This window comes from Hylobates moloch, unplaced genomic scaffold (genome assembly GCF_009828535.3).
Source record: "Hylobates moloch isolate HMO894 unplaced genomic scaffold, HMol_V3 SCAFFOLD_1, whole genome shotgun sequence".
Classification (NCBI taxonomy): domain Eukaryota; kingdom Metazoa; phylum Chordata; class Mammalia; order Primates; family Hylobatidae; genus Hylobates; species Hylobates moloch.
The window spans coordinates 80,330,896-80,358,579 of record NW_026652276.1 but is presented as its reverse complement, the minus strand read 5'-3'; the positions used below and the strand labels follow the sequence as shown (position 1 = coordinate 80,358,579).

At 35.4% G+C, this 27,684-nt stretch overlaps 1 protein-coding gene across 1 annotated transcript in view; it reads right to left on the bottom strand.

Annotated features, from left to right (window-relative positions):
• Positions 1 to 639: 639 nt before the first annotated feature.
• The window catches only part of IFIH1 (interferon induced with helicase C domain 1), a 52,431-nt gene continuing 25,386 nt past the window's right edge, over positions 640 to 27,684 (bottom strand). Inside the window, exons 4-16 of the mRNA XM_032755559.2 lie at positions 27,490 to 27,594; positions 22,071 to 22,291; positions 16,267 to 16,477; positions 15,219 to 15,436; positions 13,896 to 14,012; positions 12,129 to 12,252; positions 11,320 to 11,598; positions 10,593 to 10,852; positions 7,681 to 7,830; positions 6,108 to 6,269; positions 1,650 to 1,840; positions 1,042 to 1,132; positions 640 to 942 (exon numbers count right to left, since the gene is read on the bottom strand). Of these exons, the coding sequence (XP_032611450.1) occupies positions 763 to 942; positions 1,042 to 1,132; positions 1,650 to 1,840; positions 6,108 to 6,269; positions 7,681 to 7,830; positions 10,593 to 10,852; positions 11,320 to 11,598; positions 12,129 to 12,252; positions 13,896 to 14,012; positions 15,219 to 15,436; positions 16,267 to 16,477; positions 22,071 to 22,291; positions 27,490 to 27,594 (2,309 nt within the window). The 3' untranslated portion in view covers positions 640 to 762. The remainder of the gene's footprint in view (positions 943 to 1,041; positions 1,133 to 1,649; positions 1,841 to 6,107; positions 6,270 to 7,680; positions 7,831 to 10,592; positions 10,853 to 11,319; positions 11,599 to 12,128; positions 12,253 to 13,895; positions 14,013 to 15,218; positions 15,437 to 16,266; positions 16,478 to 22,070; positions 22,292 to 27,489; positions 27,595 to 27,684) is intronic.

Here is a 27,684-nt window from a genome sequence, read left to right as displayed (position 1 = left end):
GAGAGAGATTCTTCTTCTGACCAGGAAGAAGCAAATACCTGTGCTGGGAAAGAGCCTTGAGCATGCTGTGTGGTAGGGGCATTGCTGGAGCTGACAGCGATCCCCAGTGTACAGAGAGCAAAACAGCCATCCTAGTCAGACAGCTAGCTGCAAGGAAACAAACTCTGCCAAAACTCTGAATGAACTTGGAAGTGGATTCTTTCCCCAGTGCCTCCAGATGAGAACACAGCCTGGCTGACACCTCAATTTCAATTTTGTGAGACCCTGAGCAGAGAACCCTGCCCTTCTGACCAACAGGACATGTGTTATATTAATGATTGTTACTTTAAGCCACTACATTTGTGGCAATCTGTTATAGAGCAATAGAAAATTAATAAAAAGTAAAACCAGAGAATGTTATGACCATTTCATCGATAAGGAGACTGGTTCAGAAAGATGAACTGATTTGCCTAATTTTATTCTGAAAATTAGTGACAGACCTGAGACTGGTACTTTGGATTCTCATTTGTACTTCAGCATTCTTTCAATAGGACTATAATGCTCCACACTAATGAGAATTATTGGTAGGTTTTCATTACCCCTGCCCAACAATAAGATGGATAATGCATAATATATTGTGTTCTTAAAAAGAGTTCAATGCAGAGTAAAACAATCATTTTATTGATTCTTATGTCAGTTCTGTAGCATAATGAATACATTAATCATAATTGTATTAAATGTTTAACTGATAGATAGTATTTTAAAAGAATCTTCAATCAAGTGCTAATCCTCATCACTAAATAAACAGCATTCTGAATAGTCAAGATTGGGAAATGTGATAGGTAATTCTACCCACTTTTTGTATTGTTTCTTTGTTGAATTATTTTTGAAAACCACTACAAAATTCCTTATTTTGAGACAAGGCAAATCTAAGCCTTTGTGCACCATCATTGTTCCCCAAGCCTGGAAAACAAAAGAAAGAGCAAGAGGAAAATTAAATGCACATGTAATTAAACATTCCTGTTGACTAAAGTAAAATCTGGCCCATAGCAATTTACTCACCTGGCCACATTTGCAGATGATTTCACCATTTATTTGATAGTCGGCACACTTCTTTTGCAGTGCTTTGTTTTCTCTTACAATGTAAAGTTCCCTATAAGTATCAAAGGGAAAGAATCATCACAGAGAACTGACAAAATACCAATGTGTGGTTCATGGGTTATTGGACCTGGAGCTCATCCACATGCCTGCGGTATTCTACACGGCATTCCTTCCTTCCCTCCTGCTTCCCAGGCTTGTTAGGGCAACTAAGGCAATGCTTCTCTTCTACACATACCTCTCAAGGGGCATGTTGCCTTTCATAACTTCCTTCAAGTCTGTTGGTTATATTAACTTGACTTTAGTTGTTCAAAAATTTGAGAACAAATGATGAGCATACAAAAATACGTGCCTTGGATCAAAATGGCTTTGGTTCTTACACTTCTCTTTTCCTGCCCCAGTGCAGTTTATTTAAAACATAGACATTTAAAATAGGAATATAATTCAGAGGCTAAAGGAGAGGAAGTTGTAAAATAAATGAATCTCATTTGCACTATTTTGAAAGAACATTTACAATGCAACCTGCTTCACCCCTTGTGGAAAAATTTAAAAATGGGTCTTTCTGGACTCACTTGAATTCTGGGGTCATATTGACATGATGCATTTTCTCAATTACGTGGATATCTTCCCCAGAACAGGCTAGCACACTGCAGTTTTTGCAAAGGAAAGTTATTAGTGATGGGTTATTCTTGTAATGCTTGGCAATACTTCTCTTGGTTTTCATTTTCTTTTCCATTATACTTTGCATCTGTAATTCCAAAATCTGGACAGAGAAAGGAATAGTTAGTGGTTTCAGGTTTGTTTTCTTTTTTCAGTTTCATAGAAGTAAGTCTCCTGAAATTTGGATGTCTTAGTTGTGAAAATACACACTTAGCTCATGGTCTAGGAAATAAAAATAATGAGGTAATGACCCCCCAAAGAATTTGGTATATAATCATCTCCTGTAACCATGAAAATGTGCAATCTTCAGGTGTTCAAAAAGTAGCCCATTCCATTTCAGAAAAGTTCTATTGTGAGAAAGTCCTTAGCAATATTCAACAAAAATTCTCTGTCTAGCCTATCCATTTGTTATTTATTTATTTATTTATTTATTTATTGAGATGGAGTCTTGCTCTGCTGCCCAGGCTGGAGTGTGGTGGTACTATCTCGGGTCACTGCAACCTCCATCTCCTGGGTTCAAGGGATTCTTCTGCCTTAGCCTCCCGAGTAGCTGGGATTCCAGGCACCTGCCACCATGCTCAGCTAATTTTTGTATTTTTAGTGGAGATGGAGTTTTGCAATGTTGCCCAGGCTGGTCTCAAACTCTTGATCTCAGTGATCCACCTGTCTCAGCCTCTCAAATTGCTGGGATTACAGGTGTGAGCCACTGCGCCGGCCTACCCATTTGTTTTAATTCTGTTCCATAAAATAGGTCTAAACTTCCTTCCACATGGAATCTCTTTACTAAACACTGTTATTACATTACCAAAGTCTTCTCTAATCTATGCTAAGCACCCAAATTCATTTAATCCTTTTTCATGCTTTATAATTTTCAGACCCTTCACCATCTTAATCAGTCTACTCTTTACACATTTGTAGCAGAAACTACTAGTTTTTCATTCAGTGTCCATTTTTCCTCACAGAGCCATAATTTTATTCTGGGTGGAAATATGCTAGCTAAATGACTACATTTCCAAACCAGCAGTCAACGACATGTAAAAAGCTGTTGAGTGGAATTTTCAGAAAATCTTCTTAAAAATTAGATAGCTGGCATGTGTACCTTTTGCCCTTTCCATTCTCTTCTTACTTCCTGCCTACAATGAGGATGTGGCAGCTGAAATTCTAAAAGCCATCTTCGACCATGCGAATGAAAGCCCAATGCTATAACAACATGAAACGGAGAGAAAAGGCCTGGATTCCTCATAACATCAAGGAGCCAATACTGCCTAGATTCCTTATGTGAGAGAATATGCCCATAAACCTCTTTATTCTAGGCTCTGTGACTAGCAGCAACACTTATTTTATAATGGAAATAATCTAGTTTTTGTAATATATGAAAGTTGACATAGGGACTGACCAGTGTTTATACCAACACAACTTCACGGTAGAAAAATCTGGTTCTTGAATAATTTACCTCCAGACTGACCTCTCATAGATGATATGTTTATATTAAATTATGGAGGAATTAATTGTTATCTTTAAGACCGAGGGAGAAATTTTCAGTAGAAGTAAGTCATCAGTGCAGTTGAACAAAGCCCATCTCTTTGGCTCCTAACTCTACATTTTAGATCTCCCTTCAAGGCAGCCATATATAGCATAGAAAAGAGAATAAAACCTTGCAAGCAAGATTGGAGGCTATATAATAGATTAATCAGACAAGTACCAAGATTAATTTCCTATGTAAATTATAGCAAAAAAAACATTGAATTATTTTCCCCTAAAAGTTTTAATAGGTTACTTTTATAAGACATTTACAGTTCAATGAGCTGATAAGGTAATTATAGGATCACATACATGTGGGAATTAAGAAATGTGTATGAATGAGTCAGAAAAAAAATAAAGCCGAGGTAAGTGTACAGATTTGTAATCGGGACATCAGAAGCTAAAAGACTAACTCTAAAATAGTAAAGGAATTTGAAGTAACTAGAGGGGTAAACAAACAAAAAAAAACTCATAATAAATATACAGGAGGCACAGCTACAATCAGCCTAAGTCCAAATAAAGTGTAATAATGTAGCAAAGAAATTGAATCAATGCTAGAGAAAAACACTTATGTTAGAGAAACATTACTGTTAGAGAAAAACTTGCTCCTAGAAGTCTGATTTAATTTTAAGAAGCTCTGTTATGCATAAACTGTGTTTATGACATGGAAGAAAGATTTCATCTTATCTGTCAATTCTTATCATTCATTAGTGGTTGTCTGAAGATTGTGTTGAGAAAGATGCTCAAATTAGAAGCAAGTAAACATCTTCCCAGTAGCAATGTTTTCTACAGGCTTTGAACAGATTACTGGTGGCATGTACCCCTCCTTCCCCATTGCCACTCCTACTCTAAGTTCATCTACCTGAAGTAGTTTTGGGAGGGCAGGTTTCTTGGCCAAAGGAGACCTAAAAATATAGTCCATTCTGGGGCCCCCAAAGGGACAGAGTCTTATTCTAAAGAATCTGGAAGAGTATGACCCTTAAACTCCAGAGATTGGTCCTAGTGTTGACCCCAAAAAAACTACTCTTAAAACATCAGTCTTTGTAAACATCTAGTTGATTAATTCTCTTAGGACATTAACTGGGAGACAGTAACTTTCCAGTGGCATAATTTGGTGACAAAAGTTTGATTTGATACTCTAAAATATTTGCTTTGCCTTGTATTTAAAGGGGTTTTAAAATAAAGGTTTGTGCAGAAACCCGGTCAGGAAACCTTGGAGTTGGTAATAGCAATGCACACCAATTTGAAAGCATCCCTTTAGTGAAACTCTATTTAAGGTAGAGCCAATTCCAATGTTAAGAAACTAACATTCACACCCATATGCAAGGGTGTGAATTTTCTTCTAAATGGATTGTTTGCTATTATAGTAGTTACAGTTTTTAATTCAGTGGTATGGGGGATTTCCTGAAATACTATAGAAATACATTCTTTCTTCACTGCATTCCTTTGCACAACTCAAATAACTGTGTGTTAGTAAATTGAAATGTAGCTAGATGACATATTCTGTATTTTCTTATCATTCAGATGCAGCTTCCGTGTCACTCCTTCTAAGAGAGACCTTCCTCAACCACCCAATTGAAAGTATCCATCTAGTCTATGCAGCCATAAAAAAGAATGAGTTCATGTCCTTTGTAGGGACATGGATGAAACTGAAAACCATCATTCTGAGCAAACTATCACAAGGACAGAACACCAAACACCGCATGTTCTCACTCATAGGTAGGAATTGAACAATGAGAACACTTAGACACAGGGCAGGGAACATTACACACCAGGGCCTGTCATGGAGTGGGGGGAGGGGGGAGGGATAGCATTAAGAGAAATACCTAATGTAAATGACAAGTTAATGGGTACAGCACACCAACATGGCACATGTATACATATGTAACAAACCTGCACGTTGTGCACATGTACCCTAGAACTTAAAGTATAATAAAAAAAAAAGAATTTCAAAAACTACCAAAAAAAGAAAGTATCCATCTAGTCAGTTGTTTCATATCATCCTATTCTAATTCTCTTTACTTATCTAGATATATTATATTTCTTGTTTTTTAATGTTTGTTTACTGTTTCTGTCCTCCAAACCTCACCAGGCACACACTAGAAATATAAACTTCGTGCAGCAGGAGTCTTATGTGTTTTGTTTGCCTCTGTTGGCTGTTCCTATAATGTTACCTGGCACACAGTAGGCGTTTCATCTACATTTCTTTTTTTTTTTTTGAGACGGAGTCTTGCTCTGTCGCCCAGGCTGGAGTGCAGTGGCGCGATCTCAGCTCACTGCAAGCTCCGCCTCCCGGGTTCACGCCATTCTCCTGCCTCAGCCTCTCCGAGTAGCTGGGACTACAGGCGCCCACCACCACGCCCGGCTAATTTTTTGTATTTTTAGTAGAGACGGGGTTTCACCGTGGTCTCGATCTCCTGACCTCGTGATCCGCCCACCTCGGCCTCCCAAAGTGCTGGGATTACAAGCGTGAGCCACCGCACCCGGCCTTCATCTACATTTCTGAAATGAAAAAACTGTGCCTTTACAAACAAATTGGATCAAACCAAAATAACCATGTTAGATTGAATCAGTGAGTTGCAGCAGTCTTTCTGGAACAAGGCACCCTAAATTTATATTATCAAAATTTATGGTTGGTTTTACTGGAATGAGCAATGGCTCCCCGATAATTTCCTGCCCACCATAGATCTTGATTCTCTGCATGTGAATCTGGATTAAGCATAGTTCACTAAACAGAAACTTATAATTCAGCACAATTTTTGTCTGGAGAACGAGTCACAGAGATATCAATGGCAACCACATGCTGCCATTTTTAAATGAAAATCAAATTCAGAGGTGGCCAACAATACCTTATGAGCATACTCCTCTGGTTTCATATTTTGAACACAATGTATAGCTTTATACATCATCTTCTCTCGGAAATCATTAACTGTCTCACGTTCGATAACTCCTGAACCGCTGTGAGCAACCAGGACGTAGGTGCTCTCATCAGCTCTGGCTCGACCACGGGCCTGAAAACACAAATAAATCAAGTAAATGAAAGGGTACGCTGTGATACAAATCCTCCTGATTTTTTTCTGGGAATGATATTCATTGCTCAGAATGAAATTATACTGGGTTGTTCAGCATGCCAGTCTTCAAATGGGTAAAGTTAGTAAAGTTAGTTATTAATCCATTCTTTGTAAGTCAGCTCTTTGAAACTTATAATATGCTTTAATACAGAAAAAGTGTTCTAGAGTGATGATGGTTAGGCCTCAATGACATAATATCATCCTGTCCAGGCTTTTTGCTCTCAGAGCTTCTCTCTCAAACTATGAGAACCATGATGAATGACTTGGACTGAGGAGTCGTCTTTCTTGGTAGGAAGCTGGGAGGAATGAATGGAGAGAAGGGTCATCTCTGACCTTGACACTAGGGCTGATGAGAGGGCAGGTCAGTTTCTGGCACCCTACATTACATTCTTAGCACATTTTCCCATGGGAACATATTTAACATGGTGATAACTTTCTACAAGCCTCTTTAAGAAACTGATATTCAGGTATATTTTAACTAATAGAAACTTCTGTGGCCTGGCTCAGGAGCCTATCAACTATAAAATTATCCTCAAGGAAAAATGTATTCTAAGTTTTATTACTAAGTTTATCACTGACTTACAAATAAACTCCTGAAATAAAATTATTTGCTAATTTGATGGCAGTCTGGTTATCTTAGTCTTCTATGACTTGCATTTTATTCAAGGATGCAATTTAAATTATTTTAAAAATCCTTTAGTTAATTTTATCGGAAGAATAGTATATCTATTAATCAGCATAACACCTATGCCTACTCAACAGAAGGTTACAATAATGCCATTAACATAGGTGGGTAAGAGATAAAGTGAAATCTGAATGAAAACAGAACATCTCACTCTTTTATTTATTTTTCATTTATAAGTCTGCCCCCAACCAACATTTTATCATAAAGACTTCTAAACATACAGAAAATTGGAAAGGATAAGGGAAGAAAATGCAGAAACAGCAAGGCTCCCTCAGGTTTGGGCATGTTACTTCATCAGACATTGGTGGGACAGTGTACTTTAGATTCCTGGTCCAGCTGGGGGCTCACAGACATCCTAAGAATGAGGAGGCTGCTTTTGACTCTTACAAATGGGGCTAGTGTCATGGTCCTGGAAAGCCTTAGGGTACAGAAATAGCCAAAGAGGAGTTGTTGTTTAAACATACAACAGGTATCTGGTTATCATATGAATTGACAGCAATATGAAAGGCAACAGCGCACAGCATTTAAAAATGCTCTTTTAACAGGAAAAAGGCTTTGTTTTAAAAACTAAAAAGATGTTTTGTGCTGTTTAACTAAAAGAAAGCAATTAAAATAGGAACACACAAATAAAAAATTAACATAGTAAGTAGACGTATCTGAATGTACCTGGACCATGGCTATTTCATTGGTGACAAGACCATAACGGATAACAATGTTACATTCTTTAATATCCAGACCTTCTTCTGCCACTGTAGTAGCGATAAGCAGATTTATTTTTCCAGTGCGAAATTTACTAATGACTTCTTTTTGTTCATTCTGTAGAAACATTTTAATAAATTAAATTTTGTGATGCTAAACACATTAAAATCTTCTAATTAGAGGAAGAAATAATAAATTGCAACTGGTCAGTGTAAATCAAAGGATTAGATCATACATGGATTTGTTGCCATCTGTTTTTGGCATTGAACAAAGACATAATGGTGAGACAACATTTGATTTCCAATCTGGGATTACCACACAATAACAAAAATATTTCCATCATCCAGTCTGGAGGTGGGAAGACCATATTTTATGCCAAGGAAATAAATTGATGGGCGACTCCAGAGGAAGAAAGGAGGAGCTGTCAGTTGAGAAGAGGATATGACAATCAGAAGCTAAAATGAGCTTTTTTCCCCCACTACATTAACTTCAGAATCTTCAATATTTAGAGGATAAGATGCAGAGATGCTTTGATATATTGTTTTCAGTCACAGAGAAAATGCACACTGTATAAGCATTTGGTCACTTTAAGAATCATTTGAGTGAGAAGCTATGGAATATTCCTAAAAGGACACAAGAGAAACTGAAAACATCGGCTGCATCTAGGGAGGGGAGCTGGAAGACTACAGGTCAGTGGTGTGCCTTGTGCCTTATTAATTTTGAATGAGGTAAATATATTATCGATTCAAAGAGACAATATAAATAAAAATGAAAGAAGAGGTTATACAACTGTAATTAAAAGTATTTTCAAATGAAAAAACACTGAATTTTGAAAGTCAATATAAATAAATTAAAATATGCCCTCTCATCCTTACATGGGAGAAATGAGTGAGCACAAACCTAGCTTGATATGGACAATGTGGTTTTATTTTCGTAACCACTCTCATCAAAGCTGTTGGTCCAGTTGGCATTTGGTGCACGTCCACACTGTCTATTGCCCCCATACATTAAACAAAAATAAAGCTGCCAGACCAAAAATATGTTCTTCCATCCCCTTCCCTTTCTTCTCAGAGGCAGCGTGAGTCCTTATTTGACTCCTACTCCTAACCGTCGGAGAACCCTGTAGAAAGGCCTCTCGAGTCTTCTCTGAAAATTTCTCCCTCCTGCCCTCACATCTCCCAATAAAAACTTACATGTCCGTGGATTGGATTTTAGCAGAAGATGCCTGTGTCTTAATTTGAAGGAGTAACTTTAATAACACAAATTCCAGACAGTGTCAGATCTTCAAGTCACATCACGTAGATGCCTAACACCATTGCTAAGGAGTTTGTCCACCCCAGTTTACAAGGTGAGGATGCAAGGAGTGGGGAAGGAAGGGAATATGTTCTGTATTTTGGCACACAGCCCCTAGGTTTGAAATGAATAAGGAGCAGAAAGTAGCTTGAACATAGGCTTTTCATTTGCACTCTACCTCTTTTTAAAGAGAAGCTTAGCCCTCTTACAATAAAAGTCGTAACGCTAAAGTTAATATAATAGAAATTTAAAAACAGAACTCATAAGAATCAACACAGAGGCTGTGAGACTGAACTTGAGTTTTGCCTGCTAGCTTTCTGGAAGCTAAGGCAAAAAGAAAAACATAAAAAGCAAACTACATCTCATCAAAAAGAAGGAAGCAAACTTGTTACCCAAGGAAAACAGTACTTTCTCTGGCATTAATTTTATTGGCAACGCTCACAGGAGTGCATGTAGAGGGTATACAAAGAGTTATAGTGAACCATTTCAAGAATTTTTTTCCAGCAAGCCCTGAAACAGAATTAATTTGCTCCATTGGCTTGAATAGTGATAACTATAATAGAAAGGAAGTATCCATTTGTCCAGAAAGACTCAGGGTCAATATGATTTTAGCCCTCAGAAGAATATTTTACTCTAACAAGACATCATTGCTTCATGCAAGCTTGTAATGTCTACAAGTGCCTTTTTTTCTTAACCAAGTGTTTTTTACTATGCCCACAGTAAGCAACATGTAAACAAAATAAAACAAAATACCTTAAAAAGGAACAGAAAACCTGCTTATCAGAATCCCAAATCTCTAATGTATCAAATTCCTTAGTTTTTCCAAGTTTCCCTATAGGTCTCATTCTATGTAAACATATTTTGCATAGTTCTAGTTATAATGCACACATTTTTGTTGGAGTTTGAATTTTCCACTTGATACTACATGGCAATCATTCCTGAACTTTGTTGTTAAGTTTACATGTCACTCATTTTTGCAAGGGAAACTTACAAAGTTCTTCCAATTATTATGTGGGAAAAATGACTCCTAAAACAACACTTAACCCCTGAAAAACCACAGATTTGATTGCTATTAGACTTAGATTTTATTTCAAGAACAAGTGTTTTATCCTGTAAATGTATTTGTGGGTGGTGAGAGGATTGGTAGAAAAGACTAAAAACAATTTGAGGAGAGTAATAACAGCATAAGAAAAGAAGTCCAGGCTGAGCGCAGTGGCTCATGCCTATAATCCCAATACTTTTGAAGGCAGAGGCAGAAGGATGGCTTGAGCCCAGGAGTTTAAGACAAGCCAGGGCAACATAGTGGGACACCTTTTCTACAAAAAAGATAAAAAAATTAGTTGGGTGTGGTGGTGCACACCTAGAGTCCCAGCTGCTCAGGAGGCTGGAGCTGGAGGATTGCTTGAGCCTAGGAGGTCAAGGGTGCAGTGAATCTTGATCATGCCACTGCTCTTCAGCCTGAGTGACAGAGTGAGGCCTCGTCTGAAAAAAAAGAAGAGAATAGAAGAGAAGACAAGAGAAGAGAAGAGAAGAGAAGAGAGGAAGAAAAGAAGAGAAAGAAAAGAAGTCCAAAAGGATATTTATACCTGTGTCATGGGTTTGAACTCACTGCTGTGTCCAGCTCCAATCAGATGGTGGGCTTTGACTCCTACTTCAGCAAATTTTTCATTTTCAGTAATCCACTGGGAAAGCGCATATGCACTCTGTCGTGTTTTTGTAAATATTATTCCTCGTGCTGATTCCTCAGTCCTAGTATATTGCTCCATTATGGTATTTCTTAATTTGGTCAGCTTTTCATTTTCATATTCTGGGTTTTCAGCCAGCCTTTTCAACATTTTATTGTTTTCTTTAAGAAATAATTACATGATATGTTAACAAGCTTGATTTAGCCATTCCACAATGTACAGATATACCAAACATTTTGTATACCAAAAAATATACAGTTTTGTTGATTAAAAACTAATTAATTTAAAAACTATTTGAAAGTATAAATTAGTAAAACATACAACGAATTACACTAGAAGGTTTCATGAATTGTGGCTCATCTACAATCTTGCACTATATCTAATAATTAGGATGGTTTAATAAATAAATTCATTACAATTGTCTTGACAATAAAACTGAATGACCAAATGACTGACTGTGATCATACAACTGGTAGCTAATCTGGTCATATCATTAGAAATAGTTCCAATCTGAGTGGGATTTCTTCTTTCAAAAGATATTTCTCTTTTTGGAGAGCTTATGAGAAGCAGTAAGTTCACGTTGAAAATTTAAATGAATGACACCAGTATATGTTACTTTGAATCTTACCAAAAAATAAAGTCATGAGAAATCTATCTGTTTCATCCAGTTTCAAAGGTTTCTTTAAATCATCCTCGTCTTCATCACCATCACAATACTCATCATCACCACCCTCATCACTATCATCTTCTATGACTGCAAACTTCTTATCTTTCTCTTCATTATAGAAAGTTTCAAGATGATTATATGCATCTATCATTCGAATTGTGTCATTAATTTGTAGGGCCTCATTGTACTTCCTCAAATGTTCTGCACAAACACGTTCTTTGCGATTTCCTTCTTTTGCAGCTGTGAAAAAATATATTATGTAAGTGAAATAATAAACATATAACCCCCCTAAAATTGTGCCATGGACTTGAATATATGTTACTAACTCCAAAACTGGCTTCACCTTGGTTTTAAAATGGGCAATGTAGGGCTCAAAATGTGTCCTGAGCTCTGAAACAGGGCAAGTTTTCCAACTCCTAGACTTGCTGCTTGAGTTCTGCCTCAGCAAAAACATGTAGCTGATGCACAGAGAAATGGTATGAAAATGTATTAGTTGAGTTTGCCTTTGGAGACAGAGCTACTAATATTTATCTCAATATCTTAAATATACAATAAATACAAGACTCTGGAGACAAACAGAAAATTGGAGAGTATTGGAATCTCTTTCCTTAGAAAAGGAATTAGAACATGTTTATTATGCTTGTCCTACACAGAACACAGAAATTCTATTTGGAAATACTTTTGCTTTCAAGTTTTTGGGGAATCTGTGATAGAGTTATCTGAAATCTTGGCATGGGATAAACTAAGTGTTAGGTCCAAACCTAAATTACCTTTTTTTTCCATTTGAATGGCCCATTGTTCATAGGGTTGAGTTCCAAAATCTGACATCGGACTCATTTGACAATAAGTTTGAATCCTTGTCATTATTTCTAGAAGTTTCTCTTTAAATGGATCCTAAAAATAAAGTACACACTTATATATTCTTATTGTTATAGGAATAACATTATCTTTGTTAGAATAATTTCTAGGTTATAATAAATCTGATTTGGAATCTTCATTTAGACAAAGTAACAGGTTAGTGTCCCATCACTTGTCTATACATTTATTTTTGTCAGCTTCTCTTTGAAGCCTGCCATCAAGCCACACCCACACCAACACCCTGTTGCCTCTGCTGGAATCTCCAACTTAAAAGGTTAACCAAAGTAAAGTTAATGAATTATATAAACCTTGTATGTTCAAGGTAACTTAGGAAACACATATTGCATTAATGCCACAATTATTTAGAAAGGTTACAATGTAATTTAAGAAACATTCCTTCTTTGTAAAACTGGTTTCAGTATTATTTTGACCAAAATAAAAAGTTGAAGTAGAGTCTGAATAAAAGCCAGAAATAAAGGAGTGCATGCTATAGGATTCCATTTATATAAAGTTCAGAATCAGTGAAAACTCATTTTTTGTTTTAGAAGTCAAGATAGTAGTGATTCCTGGGGCATGGTGACTGGAAGGGGGAACCAGGAGCTTTTGGGGTACCGGCAATGTGCTGTCTCTTGATTTGGATTTCGTTTACATATGTGTATTCAGTTTATGAAAATTCAGCAATCAGTACACATATGAATTTGTACTTTTCTGTATGTATGTTATGTTTCAAAGTACATAAAAAAAAACTTTAAAAAATGGCAAATTCTTTTAAAAAATGTACCTGAGAAATTTAGTTTTAAAAATCTTTATGAGTAGAAATATGCATTTAAAATTATCAAGTAAAACCAAATAAGTAACAAAAAAGGGAAAGTGAATAAAATATATTCAACTGTGCTAGTGCAGCTGGAGTAGATAGCAGTCCTTTTCAGAATTAAAAAAAAGAGATATACGGAGGCTAGTTACTAACATTGGTTTAGTGCCTACTATATTTCAAGCATTGTTTTATCTACTGTGCATATTTCATATCATTTGATCCCAACATTCTTATTTTCAATGGCATTATCAAGTACATATGGCCAGAATTTGTAATGCTTTCTAAATTTTACAAAATAAAGTATTGACATAATTTACTGGCCATAATGTCCAAAGTGACTCTCAGTTTATTTTTATAATTCCCGAAAAATTCATCAGAAAAGCATCATTAAAGTAAATATTTCACTTCTTTACCATTGCACGGTTTTCCTCAGAAAGTAAATACGCAAGTATGCAAATTAGATAGGATTCCCATTATCATTGCCAAATGTAATTTGATAGCAACAAAATGGCTCTGTGGAATGTCAGAAAATCAATCCTGGAATTCACGAAGAAAATTAAAAAGGCTAAAACGAACTGTCATAACCCCTCCAGCTTAGTTATACATCCCCCTGCCCATGGCCCCCCACTGTCCCTCATAACTCATATGTACATTCCTCATGTAAATTAGAAAACTAAAAGAGGACTAGAGGGGAGAATTCACTGTAGTGCTTTACTGCCTAACATCAATTTAAAAAAAAACTGAAATTTGTTTGCTAAAATTTTTAAATAATATTTTTCAGATGGTCAGTATAAAATAGCCTTTGCCATCTTTCTACTGAATGTAGTATTGTCAATCAAATAGATATAAAACGTTAAGCACATACTTCTCTGGTGTCATCTGCAATCGCAAACTTCTTGCATGGCTCCTGTATTTGGTTTTTCAGTTGATCAAGGTTTTCTTTAACAGTTTTAATAGTAAATGCATCAAGATTGGCACATAGCTGCAAAAGAGACATTTTTCAATATTTATGCAATTATTTTTCCCTTTCACTTTATTCAGTGTAGAATTCTTTTTCATGTAAAAAATATGTAACATTAAATTGTAGCATAAATATGTGGTATAAAATTTCATGAAAGTAATATGTAGCATTGCTTGCTAAATATAGCATTTTAACATTGTTTTATTATGGATCTCATTAACCCACAATCAGTAACATTTGACCTAATATAGGAAAAAGGAGCTTCTAAATCAAGTTGGTGGATAATAACAGAGAAAAAGGTGTATTGATATTCATTCCTTAAATTCCATTTTCCAGGTGGAAAACTGACATGGAAAGAGTATAACAATTTACCATCATTGACAGAGAATGATTTTGAGATAACCATGTTACATGAGGCATACCAAAGGTCATCTTGACATCTATGGATCATACTACCACCTTCTTCTACACATAAAGCAAGCAACACAAAGCTGGGAGCATCCTTAGTCATGTTCCTTGATTATTAGATTGGAATTAGGCCTTAATCCTAGTAATGAATTATATTTTGGAGCCTATAATTGCATCTCTGAATGTTGTGTCTACTCTACATAATTTGTATTGAATTCAACTTAAAGTAAGGGACTTAAAATTCAAATGCAATTGCCTTGGTACCAAAATACTTCTTGGGCTACTCTGATTTATTTAACACTCAAGATTAACAGTAGCACTGTATGTGGTGTTACCATTTTGGGGCAGATGACAAGCTCATCTTTAAAGATCTTCATATCCCTATTTCCCTTTAATTTGAATTACCTAGATTCCTAGAATCACATACGAAAGACAGAAAACATGCAGTTTTGAAACTCATGGAGTAAGACTTTATTATGTGTGACAACTAGAAACTTTCATAGTTTATGCGTATTTCTATGTCAGGTAGATCATTAACTTTAAGAGTAGATGTTCAAAAGAAGGCATTCTAGTTGTCTCAACTTCCCATTAATTATATCACTCTCCATCATTTTTATGATATCATTTTGTGTTATTAATATTTATTAAGGCATATTAGTATTTTATAGAAGACTGAGTATATTTATTGTACTAAAGCAAACAGATTTCATTTAACTGATGATCACAGCACTTGAACTCAATCTTATTTAATAAGACCAAGAAGTCCTGGCATTTGTTTTAGCTTTGCTTTCATTGGTTATACATAAAATTATGACTTACTTTTAAAATGTGTTCTTCAGCTTTGGCTTGCTTTGTGGCCCCTCCAACACCAGGTGAAGCTGTTAGTCCCAGTATCTGAGGAAGGGGAATCACTGGTTTGTTTTCTTTCTTGAGTCTATTGTTTTTCAACTTCTGCATCAAATAACGCCTCATGATGTTATTATACACTGCTTCTTTGTTGGTGTGATGACATTCATCAATGATAATGAGGGAAAAGTCTTAAAAGAAAATTCAGAGTTCATTTATCCATATCAGCACACTACAGTGAGAAAATAGCTTTAGACCAGTAATTGAGCTGCGTTGGAGATGGCTTCTCTTGGGCAGGACACAAGAGCAGTCCACTTTCAGTTTTCAAGAGGGAAATCTAACTATACTAGCACCTGTACAGACAGACATTCATATATACTAATCATGAAACTCCCTGTTAGACATTCTCCTTCTTTAATAATAAGATTCAGAAAGTTTACAGAGCTAAAAAGCATTAGATGTGGAATTCACACCCTGGCTTATTACAAAACAAATCTCAGGATTATACTTTTGTTCTTTAATAAAATATTTAATTTTAGGTTGGTGAATTTTATTTTTATTACATCAAGTGAAAATCACACTATTTAAAGAGGGAAAATTTTGCCTTGTTTTAACATTGCATTTAGTTATTATAAATTATTTTTACATTTTTCCCATTCTTTTCTCCTACCTTCTCATCATATACCCCACAAAAGACAAGGTTTGTATTTTTATTCTATGGGAAAGGGAAGCAGATCTAACAACATTCACTAGCAAATAAAGGAACTTGTCAGAATGAATGGAAAGTCCAGCGAGTGCATGCCTTAATAATGGTATTCTTATGCAGAATAAAGTGGTCTAATTAAAAACCACTTTTTCTGTTTCCTCCAGGAAGTAGAAGGATTTTAATAAAACCATAAGCAATAAAAGACAATTAAACCAAAGTTAATTTTTATAAACATTTAAAAAATTAACAAATACAGCCTTTGTTATCATTAATATTACTATTAATTTTTTTAAAAAAATAAACACTTAAACTGACCTGACAATTGAACACCAGCATCTTCTCCATTTTCCAAGTTTAAGAGGGAGTTTTCAAGGATTTGAGCTGTACTGATAATAATATCACAGGACTTGACAACTTCTGGAAATGATATTTTCAGTTGGGTATCACCACTTAATCCAATAACACGATACCATTTCTTCAAAAATGGTTTGAACTCCTTGCGGAAGAGCTGTTCAACTAGCAGTACCTGGAAAAATGTGAAGATTTTTTAAAAGAGAGAAAGTTAGTCAAGACCAAAGGAGTGTTGATCAAAGGCCTGTTCGGCATCCAGCATTAAAAGAGATGTTTACATTATCAGTGAATCAGGCATAACAACTTTCCCATCATTCCTTTCACTCATCTGTCAATAAGCACTTATTATACCCTTGTTAGGTGTAGGCATTTATGTCTGGTACACAAAGGTGTTTACATATGGTTGACAACTTTGAGGAATTCTGTCTAGCTGAGCATACAGACCAAGACTAAACAAAGCAAGACAAATTATTACAACACAATGTAATAATGCTCAGCTAGAAACACACACCAAGTGACAGTTAAGAGAAGAAGCAACTGACCACTCAAAAAAGGGGAATTTGAAGGAAGTTGAATCTAGTAAGCCATGAGTCAGTGAAAAGATAAACTGAAGCTAAGGTTGAATAAGAAGTACATTTTTAAATTTGTAGAGCAGGGCCAGGTTATAAAGGGCTGTAAACATCAAGCAGAGTATTTTACATGTAGTATAACAGTTTACAGGATCTCTACAAGTTGTACTGTTGAAGTGATTTATTCCTGTTATTTGTTTTGGATTAGACCAGAAGCAGCAGGCCCACAGGACCGGAAGAATCAGGGAACCACAAGTGAGGAGTTAGGGCATTGACTAGGAGAACAGATGTGAAGTGAAGAAATAAGCTGCTGGAATAGCTGTGGTGGCTGACCAAGAACAAACCTGCAAGTAGACCTGGCAAAAGAAGGGAAACTTCGGGTCCTTTTCAGCTGATTCTGTATGTTGTAACATCTGCTGAAGGTAGCTGGGTTGACACCTCAATGCTACACATTACTAGTCACTCAAAATACCTTCTGGATTAGGGGAAAAAATATAAAGCCATCTTGAAGGTCATATCCTAGGAAGATTTATGCAATGGAAGCCCAGCAGTGTACAATATGGGAAACAGAAAGTTGGCAGGAAGAGTTTCAAGGGCGAGCTTCAAAGAATGCCCATTATATTCTTCACTCTCCATAATTCTACCGGAAATGCAATCAGTGGTTACCTTTCTCCTAGTCTGTAGGGTTTGCATTATTCGTCTTTTTACTTGAGGTAGCCCCACTTCGGTGTTAAATAAGGAATGGCTGATCCCCCGGCTAAGGGGAACACCTACCTTATGAAGAATACTGGTTTACATTACTATTTAGTGGAAATGATGGAGGCTTCCAAAAGTAGATGTCTGGGGGGCTGGAAGAAGGGGTGGGGAAGAGTTAAAATGAAATCCGTAAATTCTAAGGAAGCAAAGTGGACTTAAAATCAGTAATCAAGTTGGTGAGTGAAAGAACATTTCCTTACCACAAGGTGGAAAGGGTAGAAAGAGTAAGAAGAGAAACTTTCATTTAGTTCTTTTTTTTTTTCCAAAGTAAACTCTCTCTCATCTACCTGTTACAAAAACACTTGAGAAGCTTAGAAAATTCAGACTCCTAAGACCCACTCAAGAATTACTGAATCTAGGGACCATCTCTGGGGACAGAGGCTTGAAACCTTCACTTTAATGGCATTTAAGCCTTTAAAATTTGAGAGCCATGGCTCTGCTCTTCTCTCTCTCTTCCACAAAGCCATTCCTGAGTCATTTTCTAGAAGTATTCTTACCATTCCATCTATGCAAGACGGAAGGCTTCTGAGGAAAAGAATGGAAATTAAGTTTAGTGGAAAGAGACAGCATGATGCAGAGGGAAGAAAGCCCTGAAAACAGCTACTCCAGCCACTTACTTCTTGTGTGCCTTGTACAAGGTCTCAATCATCTTAATGCTCTCAATTTCCAGATTAATAAAATGAGGGTAATGTTAACCTATTATAGGGTTGTGAAAATTAAATGAAAAAGAGGATGCCATATTGTCAGTACTAAAACTTCCATGATATTTCACCCATCCTTTTATTCTAGAAGGAGGGTGCAGTGGCAAAGGAAGACCAGCGGACCCAGAAGATAAAAGTTCATGTCTCATTTCTGCTGTTTCTTGGCTGGATGATCCCTGAATTACCAATTAAAGTCTTGGAACTTCAGTTTTCTGATGGGGAAAAAATGAGAATAATGAAGACTACCTTATGGGGTTGCTGTGTAGATTTAATGAGATAATATATCTGAGAGTGCTTTATAAAGTGCAATAAAGTATTAATTATCATATTATCAACATATATCCCTAATCTTTCTTCTAGACTGTATATTTCTTAAGGACAAGATCTGCATTTGATTTATCTTTAAATACACTCATGCTGAATGATTTAATTAAGAATCTCTGTATTATGGAGTGACATCGCACCACAAAATTCTGCCCATAAAAGGTGAGTCAAAAATCTTCAAAAGAAGCAGCACCTTCTGATGTACAGAACAAAAAGAAGTTGTCACAGGAGATAGCAGGTGCTGGAAATCCTGATACTCGCTCTGGGTGGTGTTGACTTCCTACTGAAGGACACAGAGAAAGCCAGATGCAAGTCTGACATGGCTAATTGGGAGGTGTGTGGTCCTCTTGGAGCCTTTTCCTGAGATGTGACAGAGTGCCTGCCAAGACTAATCAAACCCAACTGCTACCCACTTCTGCTGAATCATATGGGGCTGCATTGCAGCATCTGAAGGAACCTGGGATTTATCTCTCATGATGTTGAAGCCCTAGATAGGAAATGGAAAGTCTGGGAACGCAGGTGGTGTTTTCATTTCTCTCTGCATTTGAAGGCTATAACTTTGGAAAGGACGGAGGAAGGGAGATGAAAGTAAATGGTGTTAGAGAACAGGATTTCTCTTTTCTAGATTGAGGGTAACAATACCTTGTTGTCGGGCCAAACACAAGATTCAGGTTACGTAGACTTACTGGGCCAGAGGTGTTCTGACTCAGTCAAAAATAATTAAAGCTGAAATTAATTTAAAATTCAAAAAGATGGTATAGTAAACAATTATGACATAGATGGAAGAATTAGTGGAGGGATTTCTAGTAATTCTAAGGAGAAAAACAATAGAAAAGCAATAAGTAATTAGAGTCAAGTCCCCAGGTGTCCACACAACAATGCAGTGAATGTGAATAATTAATGAGGATAAATTAATATTTAAACATAGCCATAAATGTGCATTCCGAAGAATCACGTAGATCCAATGCAATGAAAGATTCCTGGCTAGAATATAGCATTGAGTAGAGAATGGAATATTATAGAAAGGAAGATGCAACAGACACATACAAAAATATGAGACTTGAAAAGATCAATAGTTAAAGAAATAAGTATTTGAATTTAGGCTCAAAAATTGACTGCACAAAAATAAATTAAGAATGTTCTAGTTTAAGAGATTTTCAGATAAAAAGGAACTGAGGATTTTGAGTTTATGACAAGGTCCAGATAAGTCTGTGGATGCCAGAGGCAAATGCGGTCATAAGCTGGGTGTCACATCTCATCTCTCCTACACTCTGCACTGGTAAGATCTTATCTGTAGTATTTTGCCCAACTCTGGACACCGCATTTAAGAGTGTCCTAGAAAAATGTCTGAAGGAGTATAAGCACTAGGAATGATGACAGGTTTAGAAACCATGTTATATGGAAAACAGTTAAAGGAACTGTGGACATTTATTCCAAGGGACAAAAAAAAAAAAATAGGAGCCACATAATGCTGCCTTGTCTATGTGAAGGGCTGTCATTAGGCTGGAGAATTAAGACTTTGTGTTGTTGCAGAGGAAGGAACTCTAACTGGTGATTCTGGGATTCCAGATAAACAGATTTGGATGAATACAAATAGGGCTTTCTAACAGTGTCGATGTCTTGTTAGCAGGGGGACCTCCTTGATATTAGGAAGTTACCCTGCAGAAATCAGAGAACCACTCTGCAAAGGAAGAAAGCTGAATCTCGAAGCCCCTTTTCAACTCTATTAGCCTATGTCCCTGTGACCAGATAAGGGAAATAAAGGAAGTAGATGAATTAAAACTAACTCCTAGGTGTGGGGGCTGCATGCTTTGGAGGAGGTGGTATTACTCACAAAGAAACAAGTAAATGGGGAAGAGGAGCCTTTGGGAGGGCAGATGGTGAGGCTGAGTTTGAGAAAATGGCAGATACTCAAATGGTTTCAAAATTATCAGTTTAAGTAGCTTTGAATCCAGTTAACTTGGTTCTTTTCTTTGGATTTGGCACTTAAGAGCCTCCCTGGTTATGTTACTTAGTTTCATGAGTTACGAAGGTGAAGAGAAAGGAGCAGGAGAAAGCCAGTATTTAAGAGTAAAAGAAAGAGTCATTACTAGGCCATATATTATCCAACTGAAATTTCAGAGCAGAGTAGTTATTATTTTGTTCATTTCACAGATAAAGAAATTAAAGTTAGAGAAGTTACTAATTTGTCTAATTCAAACTACCAGTAGGTAGAAATAGGATTCAAACCTATTTCATTAAAAAAAAATAATATCCTGTACAAAAGGAATATATGCAAGGCTATGGGCAAACAAATTTGAATGTGTCACCATTACCAGCAAAAGAAATAAGTGTTTTAATAGTGAGTATACAAGTATAAAGGAGAGCTCTTTGGACTTAGCAGATGCACACAAAATGCATTTGGAACTACATGATAGGAATCATTCAAATCATGGATTCTAAGTACTGAAAAACAGGATGTAACTAAAACTTTTAGCATAATAGAAATAAAAAATAGAATGTTTTACAATCTACTGCTTTTTTTATAAAGGAATAGATAAGAATGGAAAAAAGACTTTCTGATCAAGGAAAAGTATACTCATTTTTATTCCATAAAATAGTAAATATTCATATCCCCAATTTGTATATTTATAAATTAATAAACTCATTTATCTGAATAAAGCTCAAATGACTAGATTTTGTTTTAAGGTGAAGCAGACATATTTACTTACAAAGATGGCCTTCAAATACCCTAAGATACAAATTATTGAAGGAAAACTTCAGTTGCATTTAATGTAATATGTGTGTGTGTGTGTGTGTGTATATATACTTCTTGAGGATTTTAAAATCTATTTAACTTGACGTAGATACCAAACATTCACTTAATTTTATCTCCAAACCACATTATATGTATTCTGGAGAAAGAGGACTTGCCATCTTTGACTAAGGGTCAATAGCTAAAGAGAAAGTAAAAAACAATATTTGATCCTTGATTCCAGTGATATTTTGGGGTCATTCATATTCATTTGCAATGATAAATTAGCTAGTTAACCTTAAAGTATATCTGGGTGAATATAACCTGTGACCAGATAAGGGAAATAAAGGAAGCAGATGAATCAAAACTAACTCCTAGGTTTTGGGGCTGCATAAGTTATAGCTATTTGGTATAATGTTCTAGTTTTATTGGAAAATTTCTATTTTCAGGTTTATAACTTAGATATTACATATACTTAAAAAAGATTAAAAATAAAATAAAGAGCTTATTTTGACATTACTCTTAATTAAACTAAACATGTGTGAGTCAATGACACAAATGCCATCATATAAAAGTTTCAGAATAATACAATGAAAATGACCAACTTACACAAATGCCATCATATAAAAGTTTCAGAACAATACAGTGAAAATGATCAACTAATGTTATATGTTCTTTGAATACCTTATTGACAAGAACTATAACTTTTCCAGGCTCAGATGCTTTTTTCTTCTTGTCTAAGTGATCCTTGGCAATGTAAACGGCCACTCTGGTTTTTCCACTCCCTGTAGGAAGGCAGATGATGATATTCTTCCCTTCCAAGGCTGGCTGGGCAACTTCCATTTGGTAAGGCCTGAGATGGAGTTCTGGCTCTGGGGATGCTCTTGCTGCCACATTCTCTTCATCTGAAGAAGGTTGAAAAGAAAAATAAGAGAAGGGACAACAAAATAACAGAGCTTAGGAAGCCTGAAACTGAACGTAGGCCTCTTGTGCTTTAAACTCCTTTTCACGTGTGGTCCAAACCAATTCATTTTCTCTTTTCTGTACCAATGAATGTCTGCTCTCTGCATTTGCAGAATACAACCCCGGCTCCCTCTCACAGGAGGAGTCTGGGGGTGTGGGGGTGCAGAGGGAGTCAACTAATTAAGAGGACTGGGAAGGAGCAACATGGTGGAGTGTTTTCACAGAGCGGGTGAAGCCAAGGCGAATTTGTGGAAAGGGCTGTGGTGCGGGATTTGCAGGTATAGTTGTTAAGGCATCAGACTTCCCATTTTTTTGTGGAGCCATTATGCCTTGCTTGTTTCACTTAGCCCTTCCACCTACAAAATCAAGAGGAGCTGAGAAAGTTGGAATCATTAGTCCTCCCAGTTCCGTATTTCCCTTTTTTTTTTTTGCAAAGAAGGTATTATGGCTGATACTATTTTCTTCCATTTGTAGAAACTTTATCTGACAACCAAATACCAAAAAGCACACACACACACACACACACACACACACACACACACACACACGACACCCTATCTATCTCAAGTTCCTTTTTCCATCTGAGGCAACTACATTGTACAGAAGTGATATTTAGAGAGTAGAGGAAAAAACTCTTCCTATGCTAGCCTTTAATTGGTAGGTTTTCCTTGAAAGGTAAAAATAATTTTGTTGGTTTAAACTAAATTATGACTACTTTTGCCATTTTTTTGTGAATTGTTATCTTTATTACTTCCTTATGTTTATGGCTCCACATATTCCTACTTTTTCTAAAATCCAAAGTATAATATATTGAAAATATTTTCAATTAACATAGACTTTAAATTTAAAATACTGATAAAATAAGTCCTAACATAAACATTATGAATATTAAAATAAAATTATTATAATATATCTTGTTTTAGATAGAATATATTTTATTTAGAAGTGACCATATTGACCTATGTTACCAGGGGAAAAAGACCTAAAAATGCATAGCTTATAATGTGAAATGAAGTAAAATAAATATTATACCAATTTAAAAGCCCATCTTATGCCTTATATAATCACAAGAAAAAATGAAGTAACAGTATTTGTCCATATTTCATCACACATGAAATAACTTCATTTTCTTATCAATGATTGCAATAAAACTAAGCTAACATAATCCCATTAACTTCAAAAAACTTGCTGATGGCTCCATTTCAGCCCCTGGATAATTCTATTTGAGTGGGTTTTAACTTGTTGTGATAGTACTATCTGAACAGATAGGAAAATTCACACCAAATACCACTTAGGATCATCTACTAACCTGGCAGGAAATTTGCCTTCTGTATGGATGAGTAAAAACAGATGCAATACATTTAAGCTATCATTGGATCATCTGCTGATTCATTCAATATGATTTTTATGAAAAACTCATTTAAAATCACCAGCATTTAAAATATACCTTTATAAGTTTCCATGCTTGTTTTCAACTCTACAATATTTACAATAATTCATCTTGTATTATATTTATGTAAGGCTCTGATTTATTTAAGAACAATGTTACTCCTCTGTAGCTTTTATAGACTATCAAAACCCTGATATTTCACCTCTATTAAGATAATTTATCATCTAACTTTTCCAAAAGAGCCAGTATATTTGCAAAGGAAGATGCATTATAAAGTGTCTAAACAAAGACCCAAAAATTTACTACTGCTAAATTTTTATTTGATCTAGGAAGTTTGTTAAAATATAGCAATCAATCCTCTTTGTTTAATTTCATCTGAGGTACACTTTTGCATAGATTTTAAGAATACTAATAAAATGCTCCTTCCTTGATAATAGTTGCAGAATAAACTATTAAAAGAGTACATTTTAATAATAATTTCCCCCATTTTTCATGCTTACTACTATATCCTTGAATAAGAAATATTAAAAAGAGAAACATATAGCGATTTCCTAAGTTTCTTTCCCGAGAATCCAGAACCAAATCAAATGAGTAAAATATTAATATTACTCACACATTCTAATCATTTATTAAGCTGATACATTTAAGAAGAGTGAGAATGTTAAAAGGACTATTGTGTTTACAATATAACTTCAGAACCAAAGTCATGAGGTTTTACTGCTACTTAAGTAGGCATGTACCACGAATTTATTCTTCAGTCAATATTGACTGGACACCTATTATATGCCAGGCACTCTCAATAATATAGTTGTCCTGAAGGACTTCAGAGTCTAGGACTCTATATCGCTGTTACAAAAATACCTGGTTAGACAGATAGCTCAGTAATCTTCCATATTTTTGATTTAAGACTAGGAGATTTGATAGGTGGCCCTAAGTTTAAAAAGAAGCGCAGTGTGGATACAGGAAAAAATTAGAGTTGGATTCAATGTGAGACTAGCATCCAAAGAATAAAAGCTGGGTGAGTGCTAAATATTCAGCCTGATTCTTGCCTTATCACATCCTCTGACACAGGGATGGAAGAATTTATCCACAGAAGCAATAAAAACAGAGTTTTCTCTTCTCTGTCAGCAGAAGGAGAGAACTGGGCTGGTATCAATGAGCCAGAAGCCAATTTCCTTTATAAAAGAAATGTTTGGGTTTTTGATTGTTTGTTGTTTGTTTGTTTTTGGCTTTCTCTGAAAAGCATAATCAATTAAATGAAAATAGTAGTTAAAATACGCACAAGCTTTGAATAACACTGTGCCCTCCCTCTACAACAAGTATTGATTAAATACCTTAAAATTATACCATATAAATGGTCAAAAAAGAAAATCAAATAAGGCTTAAATAATAATATTCTATTGGAACTACACCATGTGGCAAATTTCATTCTCACATTGATTTTGACAGCTGAGTTATTCTTGGAGAGAAAAGGTCTGTCACTGCATGTGTTTGAAATCTACAAAGTATTCCTTTACCTATAGTATGTAACCACAGAAAAATACACCATTCCAGCTGGACAATTATTAATAGGCATTATCTTGAAATAGTAAGGAAACACTTTCTACATATCAGGCCAATGTGTATTGCCAAAAACATTGCCACTTTTTGAGAGGCAATATATCTTTCTGAAAATGGGAAACAGAAAAAAAAGCCTTTCATAATATAATTAGAATATTTATACTTTAAAAGTACTGGTAATCATGTTTACTATGGCATAACACTTCCACAAAGGAATATAATATTATTGTTTTGGGTCACACCTTATGGCCCATATATGACCTCTGGAGGAGGAGGAAGGACATATAGAATGAAGTCCCTTTTGATGTCAACTTCAAAGATTAAAACACAGTTGCAGATTCTGTAATACTTTTCAGTGCCTCAATATGTGTTTAACAGTTCACCGATTTATCTAAACCTCCTTTTGAATTGGTTTCTATTTTAGCTTATACCAGGCACTTGTGGGCAAGGAATTTCATAATTTTACCATTTCAGAAATTGACTACCCACTAGGCAAAGTAATTCTTTGCTCCTAAGTACGGATCCATCTAGAACTTCAAGTGGTGTTCTTTCAAGTGCGTTTGTCTTCAAAAATGTATTTGCCTTTGAAAATGTATTTGCTTTTCAAAAGTAGATTGCGTTCAGATTTATTATGTGTTTCATGCCACACTGAGGACTAAAAATCAGCAAATACATTTGTTAACAGCTCTAAATAGGCAAGATGCCCTGCACATAGAAGGTACACGTTAAATATTTATTGAATGAATGGATATTGTTGAAAAGCCCTTACTTAGACAAACGAAAATTAGCATGATCTCCAAAAACTTAAAGCAACCTATAATGATGTTAAATATTAGCTAGAGTATCTATTTTGAGTTCTAGCATAGCATGTAATAGAAATGTTAATTATTAAATTGAACAATTTTATGACAAAGATAGAAAAAACAAATATAATCCACAGAAATAAGCACATGGCAAGAACTCAATAAACACTGACTGAATTGAACAGAAAATGAATTCACCCTTTTAAATGAAGATTAAAGTTGTGACTGACATTTGGTGAATTGGGTTTCCTCAAACTAATTTGTTCTAAGGGATTCAGGAGTGTCATTGTGATAAAAGGATATATGAAAAAAGAGGTGCTACAATCTAATTTGGAAAGCATTTAGGATTCATGACAATCTTTCTATAAACTATTTTGCCGCCTTAGGCCTCTTGTGGATATCAATTTTTATAATTCTTCTGACAATGCAGGATAATCTGAATTATATAATATATTCTTAGGGGAAACAACTCAATCACAAATGAAGAATAAAGTAATTTGTTTCTTAATTTATCATTTTTCCAATGCTTTTTAGCTGGCTCCTTGCAAAGCATTTTCTTTTTGTTTGTGATTTGTTCATTTTAATTGTGAAATACTTCAAACACGTAGACAAATATAGAAAGGTATGTAATAGACACCCACTAACCCATCACCTACATTTAATAATGTTAACATTTTAGCTTAGTAGTCATCATGGAAATATACACTCAGAGAAAAGAAAGAAACAATTTGAAATCTATCAGACTAACAAATTAGGAAAACTGATAACAGGAAGTACTAATGAAGGTGTGGGGAATTAGGAAGAGGCCCTCTCATTTATTGCTGGTGGAATATGCAACTGATATGGAAAGTAATTTGGGAAAAACCTGGTAAAATTTTCATTTAGTGACCGAAATATTTTGCCAACTCTACTCCTATTCAAAAGATATTTATACAAACTTGACTTCTTTTACTTATATATGTAATTTCTAGTTAATCATACTTCTCTTATTGATAGTATCAATTTTTTATTTAAAAAGTATTTTAATTTAAAAAGTAGAGTTTGGAAGTAAATAAATGTACCAAATTGAATACAGTCTATTTAAATGCAGTCAAATTAATTGAAACAGATCCCATAAATAAAATAGATGACATGACTATATGGAATGTGGCATATGCCAGACCAAAAAGCTATGTACTGGATCAAAATTAGAGAGTTTGGTTCTAAGACTTTTGTAAGTTACACTTTTAAAGAAAGTGAATGGCAAAGTTCCAAAACTATTTCACTGTAGAAAAGAATTGCTTTAATTGCATAAATACATTAGGGAGGGTATGAACAGCCCCCATGCTTCCACTATATGGCGTCTTATTTCACACTTTTTAAGGTTTACACAACAGTTAGGCAGTACCTGAATCACTTCCCATGGTGCCTGAATCACTGCCCATGTTGCTGTTATGTCCAAGACTTTCATCTAAGCAGCTGACACTTCCTTCTGCCAAACTTGTGTCTGATTCTGCAAAGGAAAACATTTTAAAATATTTTTAAAATATTTCTGAGAATAAACGTATTTTAACTGCACACCTCTACAGCACACAGTACATAC